Source organism: Bombina bombina, chromosome 1, assembly GCF_027579735.1.
Source record: "Bombina bombina isolate aBomBom1 chromosome 1, aBomBom1.pri, whole genome shotgun sequence".
NCBI lineage: Eukaryota > Metazoa > Chordata > Amphibia > Anura > Bombinatoridae > Bombina > Bombina bombina.
Window position 1 is genome coordinate 216,563,667 of NC_069499.1, and position 21,770 is coordinate 216,585,436.

At 42.4% G+C, this 21,770-nt stretch overlaps 1 protein-coding gene across 1 annotated transcript in view; it reads right to left on the reverse strand.

Annotated features, from left to right (window-relative positions):
- The window catches only part of ZFYVE26 (zinc finger FYVE-type containing 26), a gene marked incomplete at its 3' end in the record, with an annotated part of 634,764 nt that overhangs the window by 525,048 nt on the left and 87,946 nt on the right, over window positions 1-21,770 (reverse strand). The window contains 2 exon segments of the mRNA XM_053697844.1: window positions 8,681-9,331; window positions 16,914-17,129. Of these exon segments, the coding sequence (XP_053553819.1) occupies window positions 8,681-9,331; window positions 16,914-17,129 (867 nt within the window).

The window sequence follows — 21,770 nt, forward strand, 5'->3', positions numbered from 1 at the left end:
CCTTCCAAAGACAGTAATTTAATGTCAACGGAATGCATGGGCTCAAACTGATCCCTCTGCAGAACCTTAAGAACCAAATTTAAACTCCAAGGAGGAGCGGAATGTCTAAACACAGGCCTGTTTCTAGACAGAGCCTGAACAAAAGACTGAATATCAGGAAGCTCAGCGAGCCTCTTGTGCAATAACACAGAAAGAGCCAAGATTTGTCCCTTTAAGGAACTAGCGGCAAGTCCCTTCTCCAAACCATCTTGGAGAAAGGAAAGAATCCTGGACACCTTGACCTTATGCCATGGAAATCCACGTTCTTCACACCAGAATAAGTAGGTCCGAAACGTACGCCTCTGGGCGAAGCGTACCCTCCTTCTTTGAGACCACAAAAACAGAATTTATGCTTACCTGATAAATTACTTTCTCCAACGGTGTGTCCGGTCCATGGCGTCATCCTTACTTGTGGGATATTCTCTTCCCCAACAGGAAATGGCAAAGAGCCCAGCAAAGCTGGTCACATGATCCCTCCTAGGCTCCGCCTACCCCAGTCATTCGACCGACGTACAGGAGGAAATATGCATAGGAGAAACCATATGATACCGTGGTGACTGTAGTTAGAGAAAATAATTCATCAGACCTGATTAAAAAAACCAGGGCGGGCCGTGGACCGGACACACCGTTGGAGAAAGTAATTTATCAGGTAAGCATAAATTCTGTTTTCTCCAACATAGGTGTGTCCGGTCCACGGCGTCATCCTTACTTGTGGGAACCAATACCAAAGCTTTAGGACACGGATGAAGGGAGGGAGCAAATCAGGTCACCTAAATGGAAGGCACCACGGCTTGCAAAACCTTTCTCCCAAAAATAGCCTCCAAAGAAGCAAAAGTATCAAATTTGTAAAATTTGGCAAAAGTGTGCAGTGAAGACCAAGTTGCTGCCTTACATATCTGGTCAACAGAAGCCTCGTTCTTGAAGGCCCATGTGGAAGCCACAGCCCTAGTGGAGTGAGCTGTGATTCTTTCAGGAGGCTGCCGTCCGGCAGCCTCATAAGCCAATCGGATAATGCTTTTAAGCCAAAAAGAAAGAGAGGTAGAAGTTGCTTTTTGACCTCTCCTTTTACCAGAATAAACAACAAACAAAGAAGATGTTTGTCTGAAATCTTTAGTAGCCTCTAAATAGAATTTTAGAGCACGGACTACGTCCAAATTGTGTAACAAACGTTCCTTCTTTGAAACTGGGTTCGGACACAAAGAACGTACAACTATCTCCTGGTTAATATTTTTGTTGGAAACAACTTTCGGAAGAAAACCAGGCTTAGTACGCAAAACCACCTTATCTGCATGGAACACCAGATAGGGCGGAGAACACTGCAGAGCAGATAACTCTGAAACTCTTCTAGCAGAAGAAATTGCAACCAAAAACAAAACTTTCCAAGATAATAACCTAATATCTACGGAATGTAAGGGTTCAAACGGAACCCCTTGAAGAACTGAAAGAACTAGATTTAGACTCCAGGGAGGAGTCAAAGGTCTGTAAACAGGCTTGATTCTAACCAGAGCCTGAACAAACGCTTGAACGTCTGGCACAGCTGCCAGCCTTTTGTGAAGTAAAACAGATAAAGCAGAGATCTGTCCCTTCAGAGAACTTGCAGATAATCCTTTCTCCAAACCTTCTTGTAGAAAGGATAGAATCTTAGGAATTTTTATCTTGTTCCATGGGAATCCTTTAGATTCACACCAACAGATATATTTTTTCCATATTTTATGGTAAATTTTTCTAGTTACAGGCTTTCTGGCCTGAATCAGAGTATCTATTACAGAATCTGAAAACCCACGCTTTGATAAAATCAAGCGTTCAATCTCCAAGCCGTCAGTTGGAGGGAAACCAGATTCGGATGTTCGAATGGACCTTGAACAAGAATGTCCTGTCTCAAAGGTAGCTTCCATGGTGGAGCCGATGACATATTCACCAGGTCTGCATACCAAGTCCTGCGTGGCCACGCAGGAGCTATCAAGATCACCGAAGCCCTCTCCTGATTGATCCTGGCTACCAGCCTGGAAATGAGAGGAAACGGTGGGAATACATAAGCTAGGTTGAAGGTCCAAGGTGCTACTAGTGCATCTACTAGAGTCGCCTTGGGATCCCTGGATCTGGACCCGTAGCAAGGAACCTTGAAGTTCTGACGAGAGGCCATCAGATCCATGTCTGGAATGCCCCATAATTGAGTTATTTGGGCAAAGATTTCCGGATGGAGTTCCCACTCCCCCGGATGGAATGTCCATTGAATTATCTTGGTCACTTCCTCCATCGCCAGGGAACTTCTTGTTCCCCCCTGATGGTTGATATATGCAACAGTCGTCATGTTGTCTGATTGAAACCTTATGAATTTGGCCTTTGCTAGTTGAGGCCAAGCTTTGAGAGCATTGAATATCGCTCTCAGTTCCAGAATGTTTATCGGGAGAAGAGATTCTTCCCGAGACCATAGACCCTGAGCTTTCAGGGGTTCCCAGACCGCGCCCCAGCCCACCAGACTGGCGTCGGTCGTGACAATGACCCACTCTGGTCTGCGGAAGCTCATTCCCTGTGACAGGTTGTCCAGGATCAGCCACCAACGGAGTGAATCTCTGGTCTTTTGATCTACTTGAATCGTCGGAGACAAGTCTGTATAATCCCCATTCCACTGTCTGAGCATGCACAGTTGTAATGGTCTTAGATGAATTCGTGCAAAAGGAACTATGTCCATTGCTGCAACCATCAATCCTATTACTTCCATGCACTGCGCTATGGAAGGACGAAGAACAGAATGAAGTACTTGACAAGAGCTTAGAATTTTTGATTTTCTGACCTCTGTCAGAAAAATCCTCATTTCTAAGGAATCTATTATTGTTCCCAAGAAGGGAACTCTTGTTGACGGGGACAGAGAACTTTTTTCCTTGTTCACTTTCCATCCGTGAGATCTGAGAAAGGCTAGGACGATGTCCGTATGAGCCTTTGCTTTTGACAGAGACGACGCTTGAATCAGGATGTCGTCCAAGTAAGGTACTACTGCAATGCCCCTTGGCCTTAGAACCGCTAGAAGGGACCCTAGTACCTTTGTGAAAATTCTCGGAGCAGTGGCTAATCCGAATGGAAGTGCCACAAACTGGTAATGCTTGTCCAGAAAAGCGAACCTTAGGAACTGATGATGTTCCTTGTGGATAGGAATATGTAGGTACGCATCCTTTAAATCCACCGTGGTCATAAATTGACCTTCCTGGATGGTGGGAAGGATCGTTCGAATGGTTTCCATTTTGAACGATGGAACCCTGAGAAATTTGTTTAGGATCTTGAGATCTAAAATTGGTCTGAATGTTCCCTCTTTTTTGGGAACTATGAACAGGTTGGAGTAAAACCCCATCCCTTGTTCTCCTATTGGAACTGGATGAATTACTCCCATCTTTAACAGGTCTTCTACACAATGTAAGAATGCCTGTCTTTTTATTTGGTTTGAAGATAATTGAGACCTGTGGAACCTTCCCCTTGGGGGTAGTTCCTTGAATTCTAGGAGATAACCTTGAGAAACTATTTCTAGTGCCCAAGGATCCTGAACATCTCTTGCCCAAGCCTGAGCAAAGAGAGAAAGTCTGCCCCCCACCAGATCCGGTCCCGGATCGGGGGCCATCCCTTCATGCTGTTTTGGTAGCAGTGGCAGGCTTCTTGGCCTGCTTACCCTTGTTCCAGCCTTGCATCGGTCTCCAGGCTGGTTTGGGTTGTGAAGTATTACCCTCTTGCTTAGAGGATGTAGAATTAGAGGCTGGTCCGTTTCTGCGAAAAGGACGAAAATTAGGCTTATTTTTAGCCTTAAAAGACCTATCCTGAGGGAGGGCGTGGCCCTTTCCCCCGGTGATGTCTGAAATAATCTCTTTCAAATCAGGACCAAACAGTGTTTTACCCTTGAAAGGGATGTTAAGCAATTTTGTCTTGGAAGACACATCCGCTGACCAAGACTTTAGCCAAAGCGCTCTGCGCGCCACGATAGTAAACCCTGAATTTTTCGCCGCTAATCTAGCTAATTGCAAAGCGGCATCTAAAATAAAAGAGTTAGCCAATTTAAGTGCATGAACTCTGTCCATAACCTCCTCATACGAAGATTCTTTATTGAGCGACTTTTCTAGTTCTTCGAACCAGAAACACGCTGCCGTAGTGACAGGAACAATGCATGAAATTGGTTGTAGAAGGTAACCTTCTAATTTTTTATCCATAGGATCTTTGAAAGCACAACTATCTTCTATAGGAATAGTAGTGCGTTTGTTTAGAGTAGAAACCGCCCCCTCGACCTTGGGGACTGTCTGCCATAAGTCCTTTCTGGGGTCGACTATAGGAAATAATTTTTTAAATATAGGGGGAGGAACAAAAGGTATGCCGGGCCTTTCCCACTCCTTATTTACTATGTCCGCCACCCGCTTGGGTATAGGAAAAGCATCGGGGGGCACCGGAACCTCTAGGAACTTGTCCATCTTACATAATTTCTCTGGAATGACCAAATTGTCACAATCATCCAGAGTAGATAATACCTCCTTAAGCAGTGCGCGGAGATGTTCTAATTTAAATTTAAATGTTACAACATCAGGTTCACCTTGTTGAGAAATTTTTCCTGAATCTGAAATTTCTCCCTCAGACAAAACCTCCCTCCTGGCCCCTTCAGATTGGTGTGAGGGTATGTCAGAACAATTATCATCAGCGTCCTCTTGCTCTTCAGTGTTTAAAACAGAGCAATCGCGCTTTCTCTGATAAGTAGGCATTTTGGATAAAATGTTTGCAATAGAATTATCCATTACAGCCGTTAACTGTTGCATGGTAATAAGTATTGGCGCACTAGATGTACTAGGGGCCTCTTGTGTGGGCAAAACTGGTGTAGACACAGAAGGGGATGATGCAGTATCATGCTTACTCCCCTCATTTGAGGAATCATCTTGGGCAATATCATTATCTGTGGCATCATTGTCCCTACTTTGTTTGGACACTATGGCACAATCATCACATAAATTTAAATGGGGAGAAACCTTGGCTTTCATACATATAGAACATCGCTTATCTGATGGTTCAGACATGTTAAACAGGCTTAAACTTGTCAATAAAGCACAAAAAACGTTTTAAAATAAAACCGTTACTGTCACTTTAAATTTTAAACTGAACACACTTTATTACTGAATATGTGAAAAAGTATGAAGGAATTGTTCAAAATTCACCAAAATTTCACCACAGTGTCTTAAAGCCTTAAAAGTATTGCACACCAAATTTGAAAGCTTTAACCCTTAAAATAACGGAACCGGAGCCGTTTTTACATTTAACCCCTATACAGTCCCAGGTATCTGCTTTGCTGAGACCCAACCAAGCCCAGAGGGGAATACGATACCAAATGACGCCTTCTATAAGCTTTTTCAGTGGTTCTTAGCTCCTCACACATGCATCTGCATGCCTTGCTCTCCAAAAACAACTGCGCATTAGTGGCGCGAAAATGAGGCTCTGCCTATGACTAGAAAAGGCCCCCATCTGAAAAAGGTGTCCAATACAGTGCCTGCCGTTTTTTTAAAACAATCCCCAAGATTATAATAACTATTAAGAGTTATAATCTGCAAAATATGCTTAGCAAAGTAATCGTTTTAGCCCAGAAAAATGTCTACCAGTTTTTTTAAGCCCTTATGAAGCCCTTTATTCTTTTACTTAATCTAAGAAAATGGCTTACCGGTCCCCATAGGGAAAATGACAGCCTTCCAGCATTACATAGTCTTGTTAGAAATGTGGCCAGTCATACCTCAAGCAGAAAAGTCTGCCAACTGTTTCCCCCAACTGAAGTTACTTCATCTCAACAGTCCTGTGTGGAAACAGCAATCGATTTTAGTAACGTTTGCTAAAATCATCTTCCTCTTACAAACAGAAATCTTCATCTCTTTTCTGTTTCAGAGTAAATAGTACATACCAGCACTATTTTAAAATAACAAACACTTGATTGAAGGATAAAAACTACATTTAAACACCAAAAAAACTCTTAACCATCTCCGTGGAGATGTTGCCTGTGCAACGGCAAAGAGAATGACTGGGGTAGGCGGAGCCTAGGAGGGATCATGTGACCAGCTTTGCTGGGCTCTTTGCCATTTCCTGTTGGGGAAGAGAATATCCCACAAGTAAGGATGACGCCGTGGACCGGACACACCTATGTTGGAGAAAAAGGTTTGAGTAGTATCCCAGACCTCTCTCTGCTAGAGGTACTGGCACAATCACTCCTAGGAAGTAGAGATCCCTCACGCACCCTAGAAAAGCATCTCGTTTTTCTGGTCTTCCAAGGCAGGTTTGATAAGAGGAATCTGCCCCTGGGTGGATGAGATTTGAAACCTATCCTGCAACCCTAAGCAATGATCTCCAGAACCCAAGGGTCTTGCACGTCTCCTAGCCAAGCCTCCACAAAGATAGATAGTCTGCCCGCAACACGATTCAGCAACGGATCGGGGGCCGCCCCTTCATGCCGATTTTGTCTTGACGGGCTTCTTGTTCTGTTTGGATTCATTCCAAGATAGAGATGGTTTTCAAGTTCCCTTGGACTGATCAGGCTTCGTGGAGGGCTGCTGGCGTTGTGATTTATCCGAACGAAAGAGACGAAAATTGGGACCCTGACCTTTAGGTTTGTTCTTCTTATAATGCGGTAAAAAGGCACCCTTGCCCCCAGTAACCGTGAATATAATAGAGTCCTTTCCTGGACCAAAAAGAACATTCCCCTTAAATGGAAGGGAAAGCAATCTAGATTTTGAAGTCTTGCCAGCAGACCAAGACTTCAGCCACAGAGCCCTAAGGACTAGAACAGAAAAGCCTGATGTCTTGGCATTCAAGCGAATAATCTGCATATTTGCATCGCAAATAAACTAATTAGCTACTCTCAAGGCCTTAATTCGTTCCTGGATTTCATCAAGGGGAGTTTCCACCTCGATCATCTCCGACAGAGAGTCACACGAATAGGTAGCGGCTCCCGCCACAGCAGCAACCGCCGCTGCAGGCTGAAATAAAAATCCTGTGTGCTGAAACATTTTTCTCAACAGTTTCTAGCTTCTTATCCATGGGCTCCTTAAACAATGAACTATCCTCAAGCGGGATAGTGATGCGCTTAGCAAGCGTGGAGATAGCTCCATCCACCTTAGGGACAGACCACCACAACTCTAATTGGGAGTCAGGAACCGGGAACAATTTCTTAAAGGAAGAAGAAGGGGGAAAAAAGAGGATCCAAGTCTTTCCCATTCATTCTTAATAATATTTGCCATCTTAACGGGAACCGGGAAAGTTTGTGGCACCACCCTGTCCTCATAAACCTTATCAAGCTTAGGAATAGAACGTTCCTCTGGTAACTTAAGTTCCAGAACCTCTAACATAGCCAAAACTTCCTTTAACAGAAAGCGTAAGTGCTCTATCCTAAATCTAAAGTCTGGTTCCTCCTCAACCGGAGGCTTAGAGGAAGCCTTGTCTGACCCAGAAAGAGCCTCCTCTGAAGTATCAGAGGCTTCTTCATCAGCGGATAATCTAGTATCAGATAAATCCAGCAAATTTTTAGATGACACCTAGGAAGGATAGCAGTATTTAACCTTTTGCTTGCACTTAGCAGGGCGAGGTAAAGCACTAAAGGCCGCAGACACTGCCGTTTGCAATTAATACGAGTCTGGATGGTTTAGCAGAAAGACTCTCCCTACATCTCTAGACCCTAACATTCGTCAATGCTCTCACTGAGAGGCTGACAAGACTACTTAAAACCCTAGTCCCATACTACCCTCCATAAGAGACTATTCCGAATCTTCTGACACTTCTCTGCCATCCTCCTGTGACGAAAGGCAAAGAATGACTAGGGGATGAGGGGAGTGGGGGAGGTATTTAAGCCTTTGGCTAGGGTGTCTTTGCATCCTCCTGGTGGCCAGGTTCTGTATTCCCACAAGTAAGGAATGAAGCCATGGACTCTCCTCATATTAAGATGGAAATAAAGGGATTATCTATCATCTGGAGCAGACTGTCCCTTTAAAGCCCTTTGCCTACCTTTTTCTCTAACACCTGCAATCTCATATCTTGGTGCCCTTATAACTTTTGTGTTCAATATTTATTTTTAATCATTTTAAATAGATGAGCAACTAAACTTTGTAATGTAGTTAACCAGAGCTGTAAGGTTGCGTTAATCAATCTAGCGTTAATCGCGATTGCACTCATCGGGCTTACTCATAAAACAAGCCGCAAGCCCGATAAGTAAAAACCCTTGCGATATACCCCTTATTGCTCAGACGCAAGCATTTGCGCTCCACTCGTAATCTAGCCCTTAGTAGGTAAAAATACAAATTGAGGGTTCATTTATAGCTAAATGGGCTTTACCCAAATCCTTTATAATAATAACCCTACCTTAATAAAATTACTTTACTGTCCCTTTACATTTCCAATGTGTGAAAATGTATGACTTTATGAAGCATATTCACTAATGTAAGTTTAATCTTACCAAGTTCCAATAAACAGGCTCCATAGGATAGGAGAGAAAAAGCTTACGTTGGTGTCTATAAGACAAATTGTTATTTCAATATGCCTCCCCTTATTTGTTAGTCCGCTTTTTTATTTTAAAGATTTAACTTAATCGAGCTGTGCAAAATAACACATTGAATGACCAAACTATGAAATGCACAAAATAGTCACTAACCTGCATTTCTATTTCTCATCACGATTTTGTATCTCCATAAAGTTTCAGAGACATATTTATACAACTGAAGCACTCTGCTATTAAAGGTTTCCCTGTTGATGGGAATGTTCATATATTCCAATAACTTTAGTTCCACTTCAGTCCATGGTACAGGGTTCTTAAGGTCCTCCAACTCCTCCTTCAGCATTTTTAAAAAAGTGTCTAGAACCACTTCATCAACTAAAAATCCTGTCGATCCTTTTGTAAAATGTTTCAGGTCTAAATAATTGAGTCTTGGAGGTGCACAGGAGTTCTTCTGAGTGCTTTCTGGAGTAGAAGAGGTCGAACCATGAGAAATCCCAGTCAAATCTGTGCTGAAAATGGAATTATCTTTGTATTGAGGGCTTTCAACTGGTGAGGATATAACCAGGGATTCTCCTTTATCAAGGCTGCTATCCAAGCTCTCAACATTATCCCTTTTCATATACACGTCTTCCTCATTCTCCTCTGTAGCATAGTCCTCAGGTTGTGTGGTTTCTTTGTTTAAGTCACTTAGTGATACAAACATTAAAGAGAAAAGGTTTTCAAGCACTTCTAGCCTCAGTGAAGCAGGCAGCAGGTGTACATAATACTGGCACTTAGTAAAATACTGAACAAAAAAATGTGTGTAGTCTGCAATGGAAAAAATGAATATTCATAAATTATTCTTGGAAAAGTAACTGAACGGGTAGGTCAGAGAACTTTAAAGAGACAAAGTACATTGAGATTTTAATATAATAAAATTGATTATGCATAGTAAAATAAAACATATTTATTCCAGTAACAAACCCAGTATTGGCTCTTCCAAATATGAAAAATAATGGCTGGAGTTAGGTCACTGGAAAGGATTTGTGCTTATGTCCCTTTAAACATTCATATAGTGAAGATGTAATGCAATGGAAAAATAAAGCAAGAACAGTGTACCAAGAACTCAAACTTTAAAAGGGACATTAAACACTTCAAGATATTAATATAAATTGTTTAATTACATGTAGTAAAACAACTTTGCTATATACTTTCATTATTTATTTTGATCTATTTTTCTCCAACATTGGTGTGTCCGGTCCACGGCGTCATCCTTACTTGTGGGATATTCTCTTCCCCAACAGGAAATGGCAGAGAGTCCCAGCAAAGCTGGTCACATGATCCCTCCTAGGCTCCGCCCACCCCAGTCATTCTCTTTGCCCAGGCAACATCTCCACGGAGATGGTTAAGAGTTTTTTTGGTGTTTAAATGTAGTTTTTATTCTTCTATCAAGTGTTTGTTATTTTAAAATAGTGCTGGTATGTACTATTTACTCTGAAACAGAAAAACGATGAAGATTTCTGTTTGTAAGAGGAAGATGATTTTAGCAGACAGTTACTAAAATCGATTGCTGTTTCCACACAGGACTGTTGAGATGAAGTAACTTCAGTTGGGGGAAACAGTTAGCAGACCTTTCTGCTCAAGGTATGACTAGCCATATTTCTAACAAGACCATGTAATGCTGGAAGGCTGTCATTTACCCTCATGGGGACCGGTAAGCCATTTTCTTAGTTAATCATAAAAGAATAAAGGGCTTCAAAATGGGCTTCAAAAACTGGTAGACATTTTTCTGGGCTAAAACGATTGCTTTACTAGGCATATTATGCAGATTCTAACTAATAATAGTTATTATAATCTTGGGGATTGTTTAGAAAAACGGCAGGCACTGTGTTGGACACCTTTTTCAGATGGGGGCCTTTCCTAGTTATAGACAGAGCCTCATTTTCGCGCCACTAATGCGCAGTTGTTTTTGGAGAGCAAGGCATGCAGATGCATGTGTGAGGAGCTAAGAATCACTGAAAAAGCTTATAGAAGGCATCATTTGGTATCGTATTCCCCTCTGGGCTTGGTTGGGTCTCAGCAAAGCATATAGCTGGGACTGTATAGGGGTTAAATGTAAAAACGGCTCCGGTTCCGTTATTTTAAGGGTTAAAGCTCTGAAATTTGGTGTGCAATACTTTTAATGCTTTAAGACACTGTGGTGAAATTTTGGTGAATTTTGAACAATTCCTTCATACTTTTTCACATATTCAGTAATAAAGTGTTTTCAGTTTGAAATTTAAAGTGACAGTAACGGTTTTATTTTAAAACGTTTTTTGTGCTTTGTTGACAAGTTTAAGCCTGTTTAACATGTCTGTACCATCAAATAAGCTATGTTCTGTATGTATGAAAGCCAATGTGTCTCCCCATTTAAATTTATGTGATAATTGTGCCATAGTGTCCAAACAAAGTAAGGACAGTAATGCCACAGATAATGATATTGCCCAAGATGATTCCTCAAATGAGGGGAGTAAACATGATACTACATCATCCCCTACTGTGTCTACACCAGTTATGCCCACACAGGAGGCCCCTAGTACATCTAGTGCGCCAATACTTATTACCATGCAACAATTAACGGCTGTAATGGATAACTCTATAGCAAATCTTTTATCCAAAATGCCTACTTATCAGAGAAAGCGCGATTGCTCTGTTTTAAACACTGAAGAGCAAGAGGACGCTGATGATAATTGTTCTGTCATACCCTCACACCAATCTGAAGGGGCCATGAGGGAGGTTTTGTCTGAGGGAGAAATTTCAGATTCAGGAAAGATTTCTCATCAAGCTGAACCTGATGTTGTGACATTTAAATTTAAATTAGAACATCTCCGCGCACTGCTTAAGGAGGTATTATCTACTCTGGATGATTGTGACAATTTGGTCATTCCAGAGAAGTTATGTAAGATGGACAAGTTCCTAGAGGTTCCGGTGCCCCCCGACGCTTTTCCTATACCCAAGCGGGTGGCGGACATAGTAAATAAAGAGTGGGAAAGGCCCGGCATACCTTTTGTCCCCCCCCCCTATATTTAAGAAATTATTTCCTATACTCGACCCCAGAAAGGACTTATGGCAGACAGTCCCCAAGGTCGAGGGGGCGGTTTCTACTCTAAACAAACGCACTACTATTCCTATCGAAGATAGTTGTGCTTTCAAAGATCCTATGGATAAGAAATTAGAGGGTTTGCTTAAAAAGATTTTTGTTCAGCAAGGTTACCTTCTACAACCAATTTCATGCATTGTTCCTGTCACTACGGCAGCGTGTTTCTGGTTCGAGGAACTAGAAAAGTCGCTCAATAAAGAATCTTCGTATGAGGAGGTTATGGACAGAGTTCAAGCACTTAAATTGGCTAACTCTTTTATTTTAGATGCCGCTTTGCAATTAGCTAGATTAGCGGCGAAAAATTCAGGGTTTGCTATCGTGGCGCGCAGAGCGCTTTGGCTAAAGTCTTGGTCAGCGGATGTGTCTTCCAAGACAAAATTGCTTAACATTCCTTTCAAGGGTAAAACATTATTTGGACCTGATTTGAAAGAGATTATTTCAGACATCACTGGGGGAAAGGGCCACGCCCTCCCACAGGATAGGTCTTTTAAGGCTAAAAATAAGCCTAATTTTCGTCCCTTTCGCAGAAACGGACCAGCCTCTAATTCTACATCCTCTAAGCAAGAGGGTAATACTTCACAACCCAAACCAGCCTGGAAACCAATTCAAGGCTGGAACAAGGGTAAGCAGGCCAAGAAGCCTACCACTGCTACCAAAACAGCATGAAGGGATAGCCCCCGATCCGGGACCGGATCTGGTGGGGGGCAGACTTTCTCTCTTTGCTCAGGCTTGGGCAAGAGATGTTCAGGATCCTTGGGCGCTAGAAATAGTTTCTCAAGGTTATCTCCTGGAATGCAAGGAACTACCCCCAAGGGGAAGGTTCCACAGGTCTCAATTATCTTCAAACCAAATAAAGAGACAGGCTTTCTTACATTGTGTAGAAGACCTGTTAAAGATGGGAGTGATTCATCCAGTTCCAATAAGAGAACAAGGGATGGGTTTTTATTCCAACCTGTTCATAGTTCCCAAAAAAGAGGGAACATTCAGACCAATTTTGGATCTCAAGATCCAAAACAAATTTCTCAGGGTACCATCGTTCAAAATGGAAACTATTCGAACGATCCTACCTACTATCCAGGAAAATCAATTTATGACTACCGTGGATTTAAAGGATGCGTACCTACATATTCCTATCCACAAGGAACATCATCAGTTCCTAATGTTCGCTTTTCTGGACAAGCATTACCAGTTTGTGGCACTTCCATTCGGATTAACCACTGCTCCAAGGATTTTCACAAAGGTACTAGGGTCCCTTCTAGCGGTTCTAAGACCAAGGGGCATTGCAGTAGTACCTTACTTGGACGACATCCTGATTCAAGCGTCGTCTCTGTCAAAAGCAAAGGCTCATACGGACATCGTCCTAGCCTTTCTCAGATCTCATGGATGGAAGGTGAACAAAGAAAAAAGTTCTCTGTCCCCGTCAACAAGAGTTCCCTTCTTGGGAACAATAATAGTACTTCATTCTGTTCTTCGTCCTTCCATAGCGCAGTGCATGGAAGTAATAGGATTGATGGTTGCAACAATGGACATAGTTCCTTTTGCACGAATTCATCTAAGACCATTACAACTGTGCATGCTCAGACAGTGGAATGGGGATTATACAGACTTGTCTCCGACGATTCAAGTAGATCAAAAGACCAGAGATTCACTCCGTTGGTGGCTGACCCTGGACAATCTGTCACAGGGAATGAGCTTCCGCAGACCAGAGTGGGTCATTGTCACGACCGACGCCAGCCTGGTGGGCTGGGGCGCGGTCTGGGAACCCCTGAAAGCTCAGGGTCTATGGTCTCGGGAAGAATCTCTTCTCCCGATAAACATTCTGGAACTGAGAGCGATATTCAATGCTCTCAAAGCTTGGCCTCAACTAGCAAAGGCCAAATTCATAAGGTTTCAATCAGACAACATGACGACTGTTGCATATATCAATCATCAGGGGGGAACAAGGAGTTCCCTGGCGATGGAAGAAGTGACCAAAATAATTCAATGGGCGGAGGATCACTCCTGCCACTTGTCTGCGATCCACATCCCAGGAGTGGAAAATTGGGAAGCGGATTTTCTGAGTCGTCAGACATTCCATCCGGGGGAGTGGGAACTCCATCCGGAAATCTTTGCCCAAATAACTCAATTATGGGGCATTCCAGACATGGATCTGATGGCGTCTCGTCAGAACTTCAAGGTTCCTTGCTACGGGTCCAGATCCAGGGATCCCAAGGCGACTCTAGTAGATGCACTAGTAGCACCTTGGACCTTCAACCTAGCTTATGTATTCCCACCATTTCCTCTCATTCCCAGGCTGGTAGCCAGGATCAATCAGGAGAGGGCTTCGGTGATCTTGATAGCTCCTGCGTGGCCATGCAGGACTTGGTATGCAGACCTGGTGAATATGTCATCGGCTCCACCATGGAAGCTACCTTTGAGACAGGACCTTCTTGTTCAAGGTCCATTCGAACATCCGAATCTGGTTTCTCTCCAGCTGACGGCTTGGAGATTGAACGCTTGATTTTATCAAAGCGTGGGTTTTCAGATTCTGTAATAGATACTCTGATTCAGGCTGGAAAGCCTGTAACTAGAAAAATTTACCATAAAATATGGAAAAAATATATCTGTTGGTGTGAATCCAAAGGATTCCCATGGAACAAGATAAAGATTCCTAAGATTCTATCCTTTCTACAAGAAGGTTTGGAGAAAGGATTATCTGCAAGTTCTCTAAAGGGACAGATTTCTGCTTTATCTGTCTTACTACACAAACGACTGGCAGCTACCATAAAATATGGAAAAAATATATCTGTTGGTGTGAATCCAAAGGATTCCCATGGAACAAGATAAAGATTCCTAAGATTCTATCCTTTCTACAAGAAGGTTTGGAGAAAGGATTATCTGCAAGTTCTCTAAAGGGACAGATTTCTGCTTTATCTGTCTTACTACACAAACGACTGGCAGCTATGCCAGATGTTCAAGCATTTGTTCAGGCTCTGGTTAGGATCAAGCCTGTTTACAGACCGTTGACTCCTCCCTGGAGTTTAAATCTAGTTCTTTCAGTTCTTCAAGGGGTTCCGTTTGAACCCTTACATTCCGTAGATATTAAGTTACTATCTTGGAAAGTTTTGTTTTTGGTTGCAATCTCTTCTGCTAGAAGAGTTTCAGAGTTATCTGCTCTGCAGTGTTCTCCTCCTTATCTGGTGTTCCATGCAGATAAGGTGGTTTTGCGTACTAAGCCTGGTTTTCTTCCTAAAGTTGTTTCTAACAAAAATATTAACCAGGAGATAGTTGTACCTTCTTTGTGTCCGAATCCAGTTTCAAAGAAGGAGCGTTTGTTACACAATTTGGACGTTGTCCGTGCTCTAAAATTCTATTTAGAGGCTACTAAAGATTTCAGACAAACATCATCCTTGTTTGTTGTTTATTCTGGTAAAAGGAGAGGTCAAAAAGCGACTTCCACCTCTCTTTCCTTTTGGCTTAAAAACATTATCCGTTTGGCTTATGAGACTGCCGGACGGCAGCCTCCTGAACGAATCACAGCTCACTCCACTAGGGCTGTGGCTTCCACATGGGCCTTCAAGAACGAGGCTTCTGTTGATCAGATATGTAAGGCAGCGACTTGGTCTTCACTGCACACTTTTGCCAAATTTTACAAATTTGATACTTTTGCTTCTTCGGAGGCTATTTTTGAGAGAAAGGTTTTGCAAGCTGTGGTGCCTTCCGTTTAGGTGACCTGATTTGCTCCCTCCCTTCATCCGTGTCCTAAAGCTTTGGTATTGGTTCCCACAAGTAAGGATGACGCCGTGGACCGGACACACCAATGTTGGAGAAAACAGAATTTATGCTTACCTGATAAATTACTTTCTCCAACGGTGTGTCCGGTCCACGGCCCGCCCTGGTTTTTTTAATCAGGTCTGATGAATTATTTTCTCTAACTACAGTCACCACGGTATCATATGATTTCTCCTATATATATTTCCTCCTGTCCGTCGGTCGAATGACTGGGGTGGGCGGAGCCTAGGAGGGATCATGTGACCACCTTTGCTGGGACTCTTTGCCATTTCCTGTTGGGGAAGAGAATATCCCACAAGTAAGGATGACGCCGTGGACCGGACACACCGTTGGAGAAAGTAATTTATCAGGTAAGCATAAATTCTGTTTCCTGTAATTTAATTCTGAATATTGTGGGCTTTCCAATTGATGTTAAACAAGGAAATGCAGACACAGCTATATTCCACACAGTCATTGGCTGCACACGCTAGTATTATTATTATCATCATCAAGTATTTGTAGAGCGCCAACAGATTCTGCAGCGCTATAAACATATGCGGTATACAAGATAACATTTATAGAGATCAAATGGGTAGAGGGCACTGCCGAGAGTTGCACTGTTGTAGTTGGCTCTTATGAGGGTGATCTACAAACAGCTGGGCTCATAGGCTAACATGCTAAGGGGTTCTAGGGGATAGCAATGGAGTTAGGAAAGGTTAGCGTAAGTTGTATGCATCCCTGAATAGTACAGTGTTTAGGGAGCGCTTGAAGCTTTCAAAACTAGGGGAGAGTCTTGCGGAGCAAGGCAGAGAGTTCCATAAGATTGGAGCCAGTCTGGAGAAGTCCTGTAAACAGGGATGTGAGGTGGTAACAAGAGAGGAGGAGAGTAGGAGATCGTGAGCAGAGCAAAGGGGTAGGGAGGGAGAGTATCTGAGACAAGGTAAGTATAAAAGACTAGTAAGCCATTTATACACATTCTTAATTGGCCTCAGCAGAAAAGGTAACCTAAGTTGCAATTTGGTGGCACCCACTGCTTTATAGACATTAACTTTACCCTTATTTTTTCAATATTTAAAAATATCATTTTTAAAAATACATGTACAAATTTTTCTTGCGCTGAATACATCATTCAAGCAATTATTTATTTAGTGTTTAATGTACCTTTAAAGAAATAGTGCGACAGGCTATAGGGCAGTGTTTCCCAAACCCAGTCCTCAGGACTATTACTCAGGCCAGATATTCATCATATCTCAACTAGAACACAGGTAAAATAATCAGCTGATGGGTGAGCTGATTGTTTCACCTGTGCTCTAGTTAAGATATAATAAATATCTGGCCTGAGTAAGGGTCCGGGAAACACTGCTATAGGGTAATGCAAGCAATATTATCCATCACTACTGAACAAAAGATATTTTTAGTTTCTTCAGAAGTTAAAATACAAGGAATAAATTAATTTTGCAAAACAAACAAAAAAAACAAATAAAAACACCAGTCAAGTTTTTGGCCGTATGTGACGTTTACCTTGATATGGTATTTGCTCCTTTTCTTGCATTTTAGAAAAATCTTTATCCTCTTGAGACCCACTCAGTAGGTTTTGCATACAGTCCTTACATTGAATATATTTGTGAGAATTTATACAAAGAGCATAGATTCCATACTTCATTGAACAAAAAGCCTGGTATAGAATGGTATTGCGTTGTTGCGCCAAGACATGAGCATCTAAATTGTTTAAGGAATCTGTGTGCAAAAGAAACATTGAATTTACAAGTCATATACTTTACCCTATTGGTCAAATATAAAAAATGGTTTTAGACAATGACATGATCACAATTCATTTTATAAAAAAAAAGCACAGAACTGTTTCGTTTGAAGAAATTATGAATATCAATTAAGAATAATTAACACAACATTATACCTAATAAAAAAACAAACAAAGGGGAACTTCCAGGCGGTCGCATGACTGTTTGTATATTTATCACCTGATCAAGAGCAAAGTGGTGCCATATGTTTTACAGGGGACAATACTGCCTAGCTTCTTGTTTCAAGCTTGGAGTCAGTTTCAGTCTTCTGGAGAATTTCTTAGGCTGCTACTATGCCCCTGGCAGAGCACCTTTGCGTCTGTCGTTACTAGCAGGGTTATCTTGCAAGTAATTGCAACATGCACCCCTCCTTTCTTAGTGAGCGGACTTTTATGCATTGTAAACCTACATTTGCAATGAAGGAGACCTACATGTTCTTTTTAGAGCTTGACAGAAAGCTGCAGGAATACTATAGAGCCTTTACAGAAAAAGTGCATAATGCTATGCAATACGAGGAGGAGAAGGAGCCGGAAATGGATGAGCTGATCTTACAGCACAGCAAGCATCCCCAGAAAAGTGCCTGCGATACCGCTCACAATTCTGTGCAAGTCGGAATGTTTGTGACCTTGCAAGAAGACGTGCAGCAAGAATTTAATTGTTTACACTATACTAAAAGAAAACAGGAACGAAAGTTTAAAGTGAAGTAAATAACGATTTTTACAGCCAACTGTAGTCCAATTTTCATCTAAATATACTTTGCAAGTAAAACACTTACTAGTTCTCCTCCGGCCGTTTTGAAATGGCCGTCTGACCCCTCCTTTCCCTGATGCCACCCAAAGTGAATTTACAGCTTCCACTACAGGATCCGCGTCGATCCTGCGTGTTCTTGTGTTTCGCGCATGCGCAATGCGCCGTTTTCGTCAAGAGAGCATTTGAAGGGGAAAAAAAAAAAAGGTTTTTTTTGTTATATGTGGTGGACCAATGTACGTTCCATTCAGCAGTCCCACAGTAGTTGGAGTGTTATTGTAGTCATCAGACTTGGATAGAATCTAAATTCTCAGGTACATTCAATTATCTTCAATAACACTCCAACTGCTGTGGGACCGCTGAATGGAACGCACACTGGTCTGCCGCATATAAAAACTGCTATGCTACCGAGTTTTTTTTTTTTTATACTTATTTCAAAATGACACCTTGATGAAATCGGTGCATTGCGCATGCGCGAAACACAGGAACGTGCAGGATCGACACGGATCCTGAAGTGGAAACTGGAACTGCATCATGAGACCAGCGTGTGGATGACGACTTTGTCTATCAACAAGTAGCTGGAAAGGTTCTCAATTTTTGCAAAGGTTAAAATGTCACTTCCCTTACAATTCAGAACAGAGGGGCTTACTGCACTGAGGATACCTTGGTGGGGGGGGGTTCGGTCTGGACACCTCTGATGACTGCATGCCTTCTGCATGTTGCTACGCTACAACTGTGGTACTCTGGTGGTTGGTATGTGTTTAGAAGAGTTGGGACCTATTTACAAGGGCGCTATGGCTTATAGACTGTAGTCTCTGACTTTAAGTGCTTATTAACTCTACCAGTGTTGGTCCTTAACGGATCCCCCCCCCATCACAGATCTGTAAGCAAGCTTACTTCCTACTCATTTTGCTCAGAATTGGCCTGGGAAAATAATATATTACTCAGTTGTTCAAACACTAGGTAACTTGCCCTATTGACCACAGTTGACCGCAGTAGCGGTATTTATAAACTATAGTGTAATTTTACTCGATTAGTCTCTACATAGTATATCACACAGTGGGTATCACTGGTTACTGCTGCTGATTAACTGATAGGTGCACTTTATACAAACTAGTATTAGATTGCCCAGCAAATATATCAACAACAGCTCCGGCTGAGCCACCCACAGCGATACAAATTATATGCTGCTGTGTTAAAAGTTGCAATATCGCTCAGATCATTATGTGAACAATTTATTACCACAGGATCGTATATGGAGTTATTGTAGAAAGAGATTTGAACTGGCTGTGAAAATTGTTCCAGCATTATTTGCATTAATCAGTAATACATCTGGCAGACGTATACTCTAACTTAATTAATAACCTACTACCAAGGAAGCATATAATGCAGTTATGTTAGACTAATACCACAGATTGCTGTGAAAATTGTTCCCGCATTATGTATACCAATAAGTACATAATCGGACAGATATATACTCTAACTTAACCAATAACTCACTACCAAAAATATATTATAACGTAGTTGTGTGAAACCGATACCATAGGTTGCTGTGAAAAACAGAATTTATGCTTACCTGATAAATTACTTTCTCCAACGGTGTGTCCGGTCCACAGCGTCATCCTTACTTGTGGGATATTCTCCTCCCCAACAGGAAATGGCAAAGAGTCCCAGCAAAGCTGGTCACATGATCCCTCCTAGGCTCCGCCCACCCCAGTCATTCGACCGACGGACAGGAGGAAATATATATAGGAGAAACCATATGATACCGTGGTGACTGTAGTTAGAGAAAATAATTCATCAGACCTGATTAAAAAACCAGGGCGGGCCGTGGACCGGACACACCGTTGGAGAAAGTAATTTATCAGGTAAGCATAAATTCTGTTTTCTCCAACATTGGTGTGTCCGGTCCACGGCGTCATCCTTACTTGTGGGAACCAATACCAAAGCTTTAGGACACGGATGAAGGGAGGGAGCAAATCAGGTCACCTAAATGGAAGGCACCACGGCTTGCAAAACCTGTCTCCCAAAAATAGCCTCTGAAGAAGCAAAAGTATCAAATTTGTAAAATTTGACAAAAGTGTGCAGTGAAGACCAAGTCACTGCCTTACATATCTGGTCAACAGAAGCCTCGTTCTTGAAGGCCCATGAGGAAGCCACTGCCCTAGTGGAGTGAGCTGTGATTCTTTCAGGAGGCTGCCGTCCGGCAGTCTCATAAGCCAATCGGATAATGCTTTTAAGCCAAAAGGAAAGAGAGGTAGAAGTCGCTTTTTGACCTCTCCTTTTACCAGAATAAACAACAAACAAGGAAGATGTTTGTCTGAAATCTTTAGTAGCCTCTAAATAGAATTTTAGAGCACGGACTACGTCCAAATTGTGTAACAAACGTTCCTTCTTTGAAACTGGATTCGGACACAAAGAAGGTACAACTATCTCCTGGTTAATATTTTTGTTGGAAACAACTTTCGGAAGAAAACCAGGCTTAGTACGCAAAACCACCTTATCTGCATGGAACAACAGATAGGGCGGAGAACACTGCAGAGCAGATAACTCTGAAACTCTTCTAGCAGAAGAAATTGCAACCAAAAACAAAACTTTCCAAGATAGTAACTTAATATCTACGGAATGTAAGGGTTCAAACGGAACCCCTTGAAGAACTGAAAGAACTAGATTTAGACTCCAGGGAGGAGTCAAAGGTCTGTAAACAGGCTTGATCCTAACCAGAGCCTGAACAAATGCTTGAACATCTGGCACGGCTGCCAGTCTTTTGTGAAGTAAAATAGATAAAGCAGAGATCTTTCCCTTCAGAGAACTTGCAGATAATCCTTTCTCCAAACCTTCTTGTAGAAAGGATAGAATCTTAGGAATTTTTATCTTGTTCCATGGGAATCCTTTAGATTCACACCAACAGATATATTTTTTCCATATTTTATGGTAAATTTTTCTAGTTACAGGCTTTCTAGCCTGAATCAGAGTATCTATTACAGAATCTGAAAACCCACGCTTTGATAAAATCAAGCGTTCAATCTCCAAGCCGTCAGTTGGAGGGAAACCAGATTCGGATGTTCGAATGGACCCTGAACAAGAAGGTCCTGTCTCAAAGGTAGCTTCCATGGTGGAGCCGATGACATATTCACCAGGTCTGCATACCAAGTCCTGCGTGGCCACGCAGGAGCTATCAAGATCACCGAGGCCCTCTCCTGATGGATCCTGGCTACCAGCCTGGGGATGAGAGGAAACGGTGGGAATACATAAGCTAGGTTGAAGGTCCAAGGTGCTACTAGTGCATCTACTAGAGTCTCCTTGGGATCCCTGGATCTGGACCCGTAGCAAGGAACCTTGAAGTTCTGACGAGACGCCATCAGATCCATGTCTGGAATGCCCCATAATTGAGTTATTTGGGCAAAGATTTCCGGATGGAGTTCCCACTCCCCCGGATGGAATGTCTGACGACTCAGAAAATCCGCTTCCCAATTTTCCACTCCTGGGATGTGGATCGCAGACAAGTGGCAGGAGTGATCCTCCGCCCATTGAATTATCTTGGTCACTTCTTTCATCGCCAGGGAAGTCCTTGTTCCCCCCTGATGATTGATATATGCAACGGTCGTCATGTTGTCTGATTGAAACCTTATGAATTTGGCCTTTGCTAGTTGAGGCCAAGCTCTGAGAGCATTGAATATCGCTCTCAGTTCCAGAATGTTTATCGGGAGAAGAGACTCTTCCCGAGACCATAGACCCTGAGCTTTCAGGGATTCCCAGACCGCGCCCCAGCCCACTAGGCTGGCGTCGGTCGTGACAATGACCCACTCTGGTCTGCGGAAGCTCATTCCCT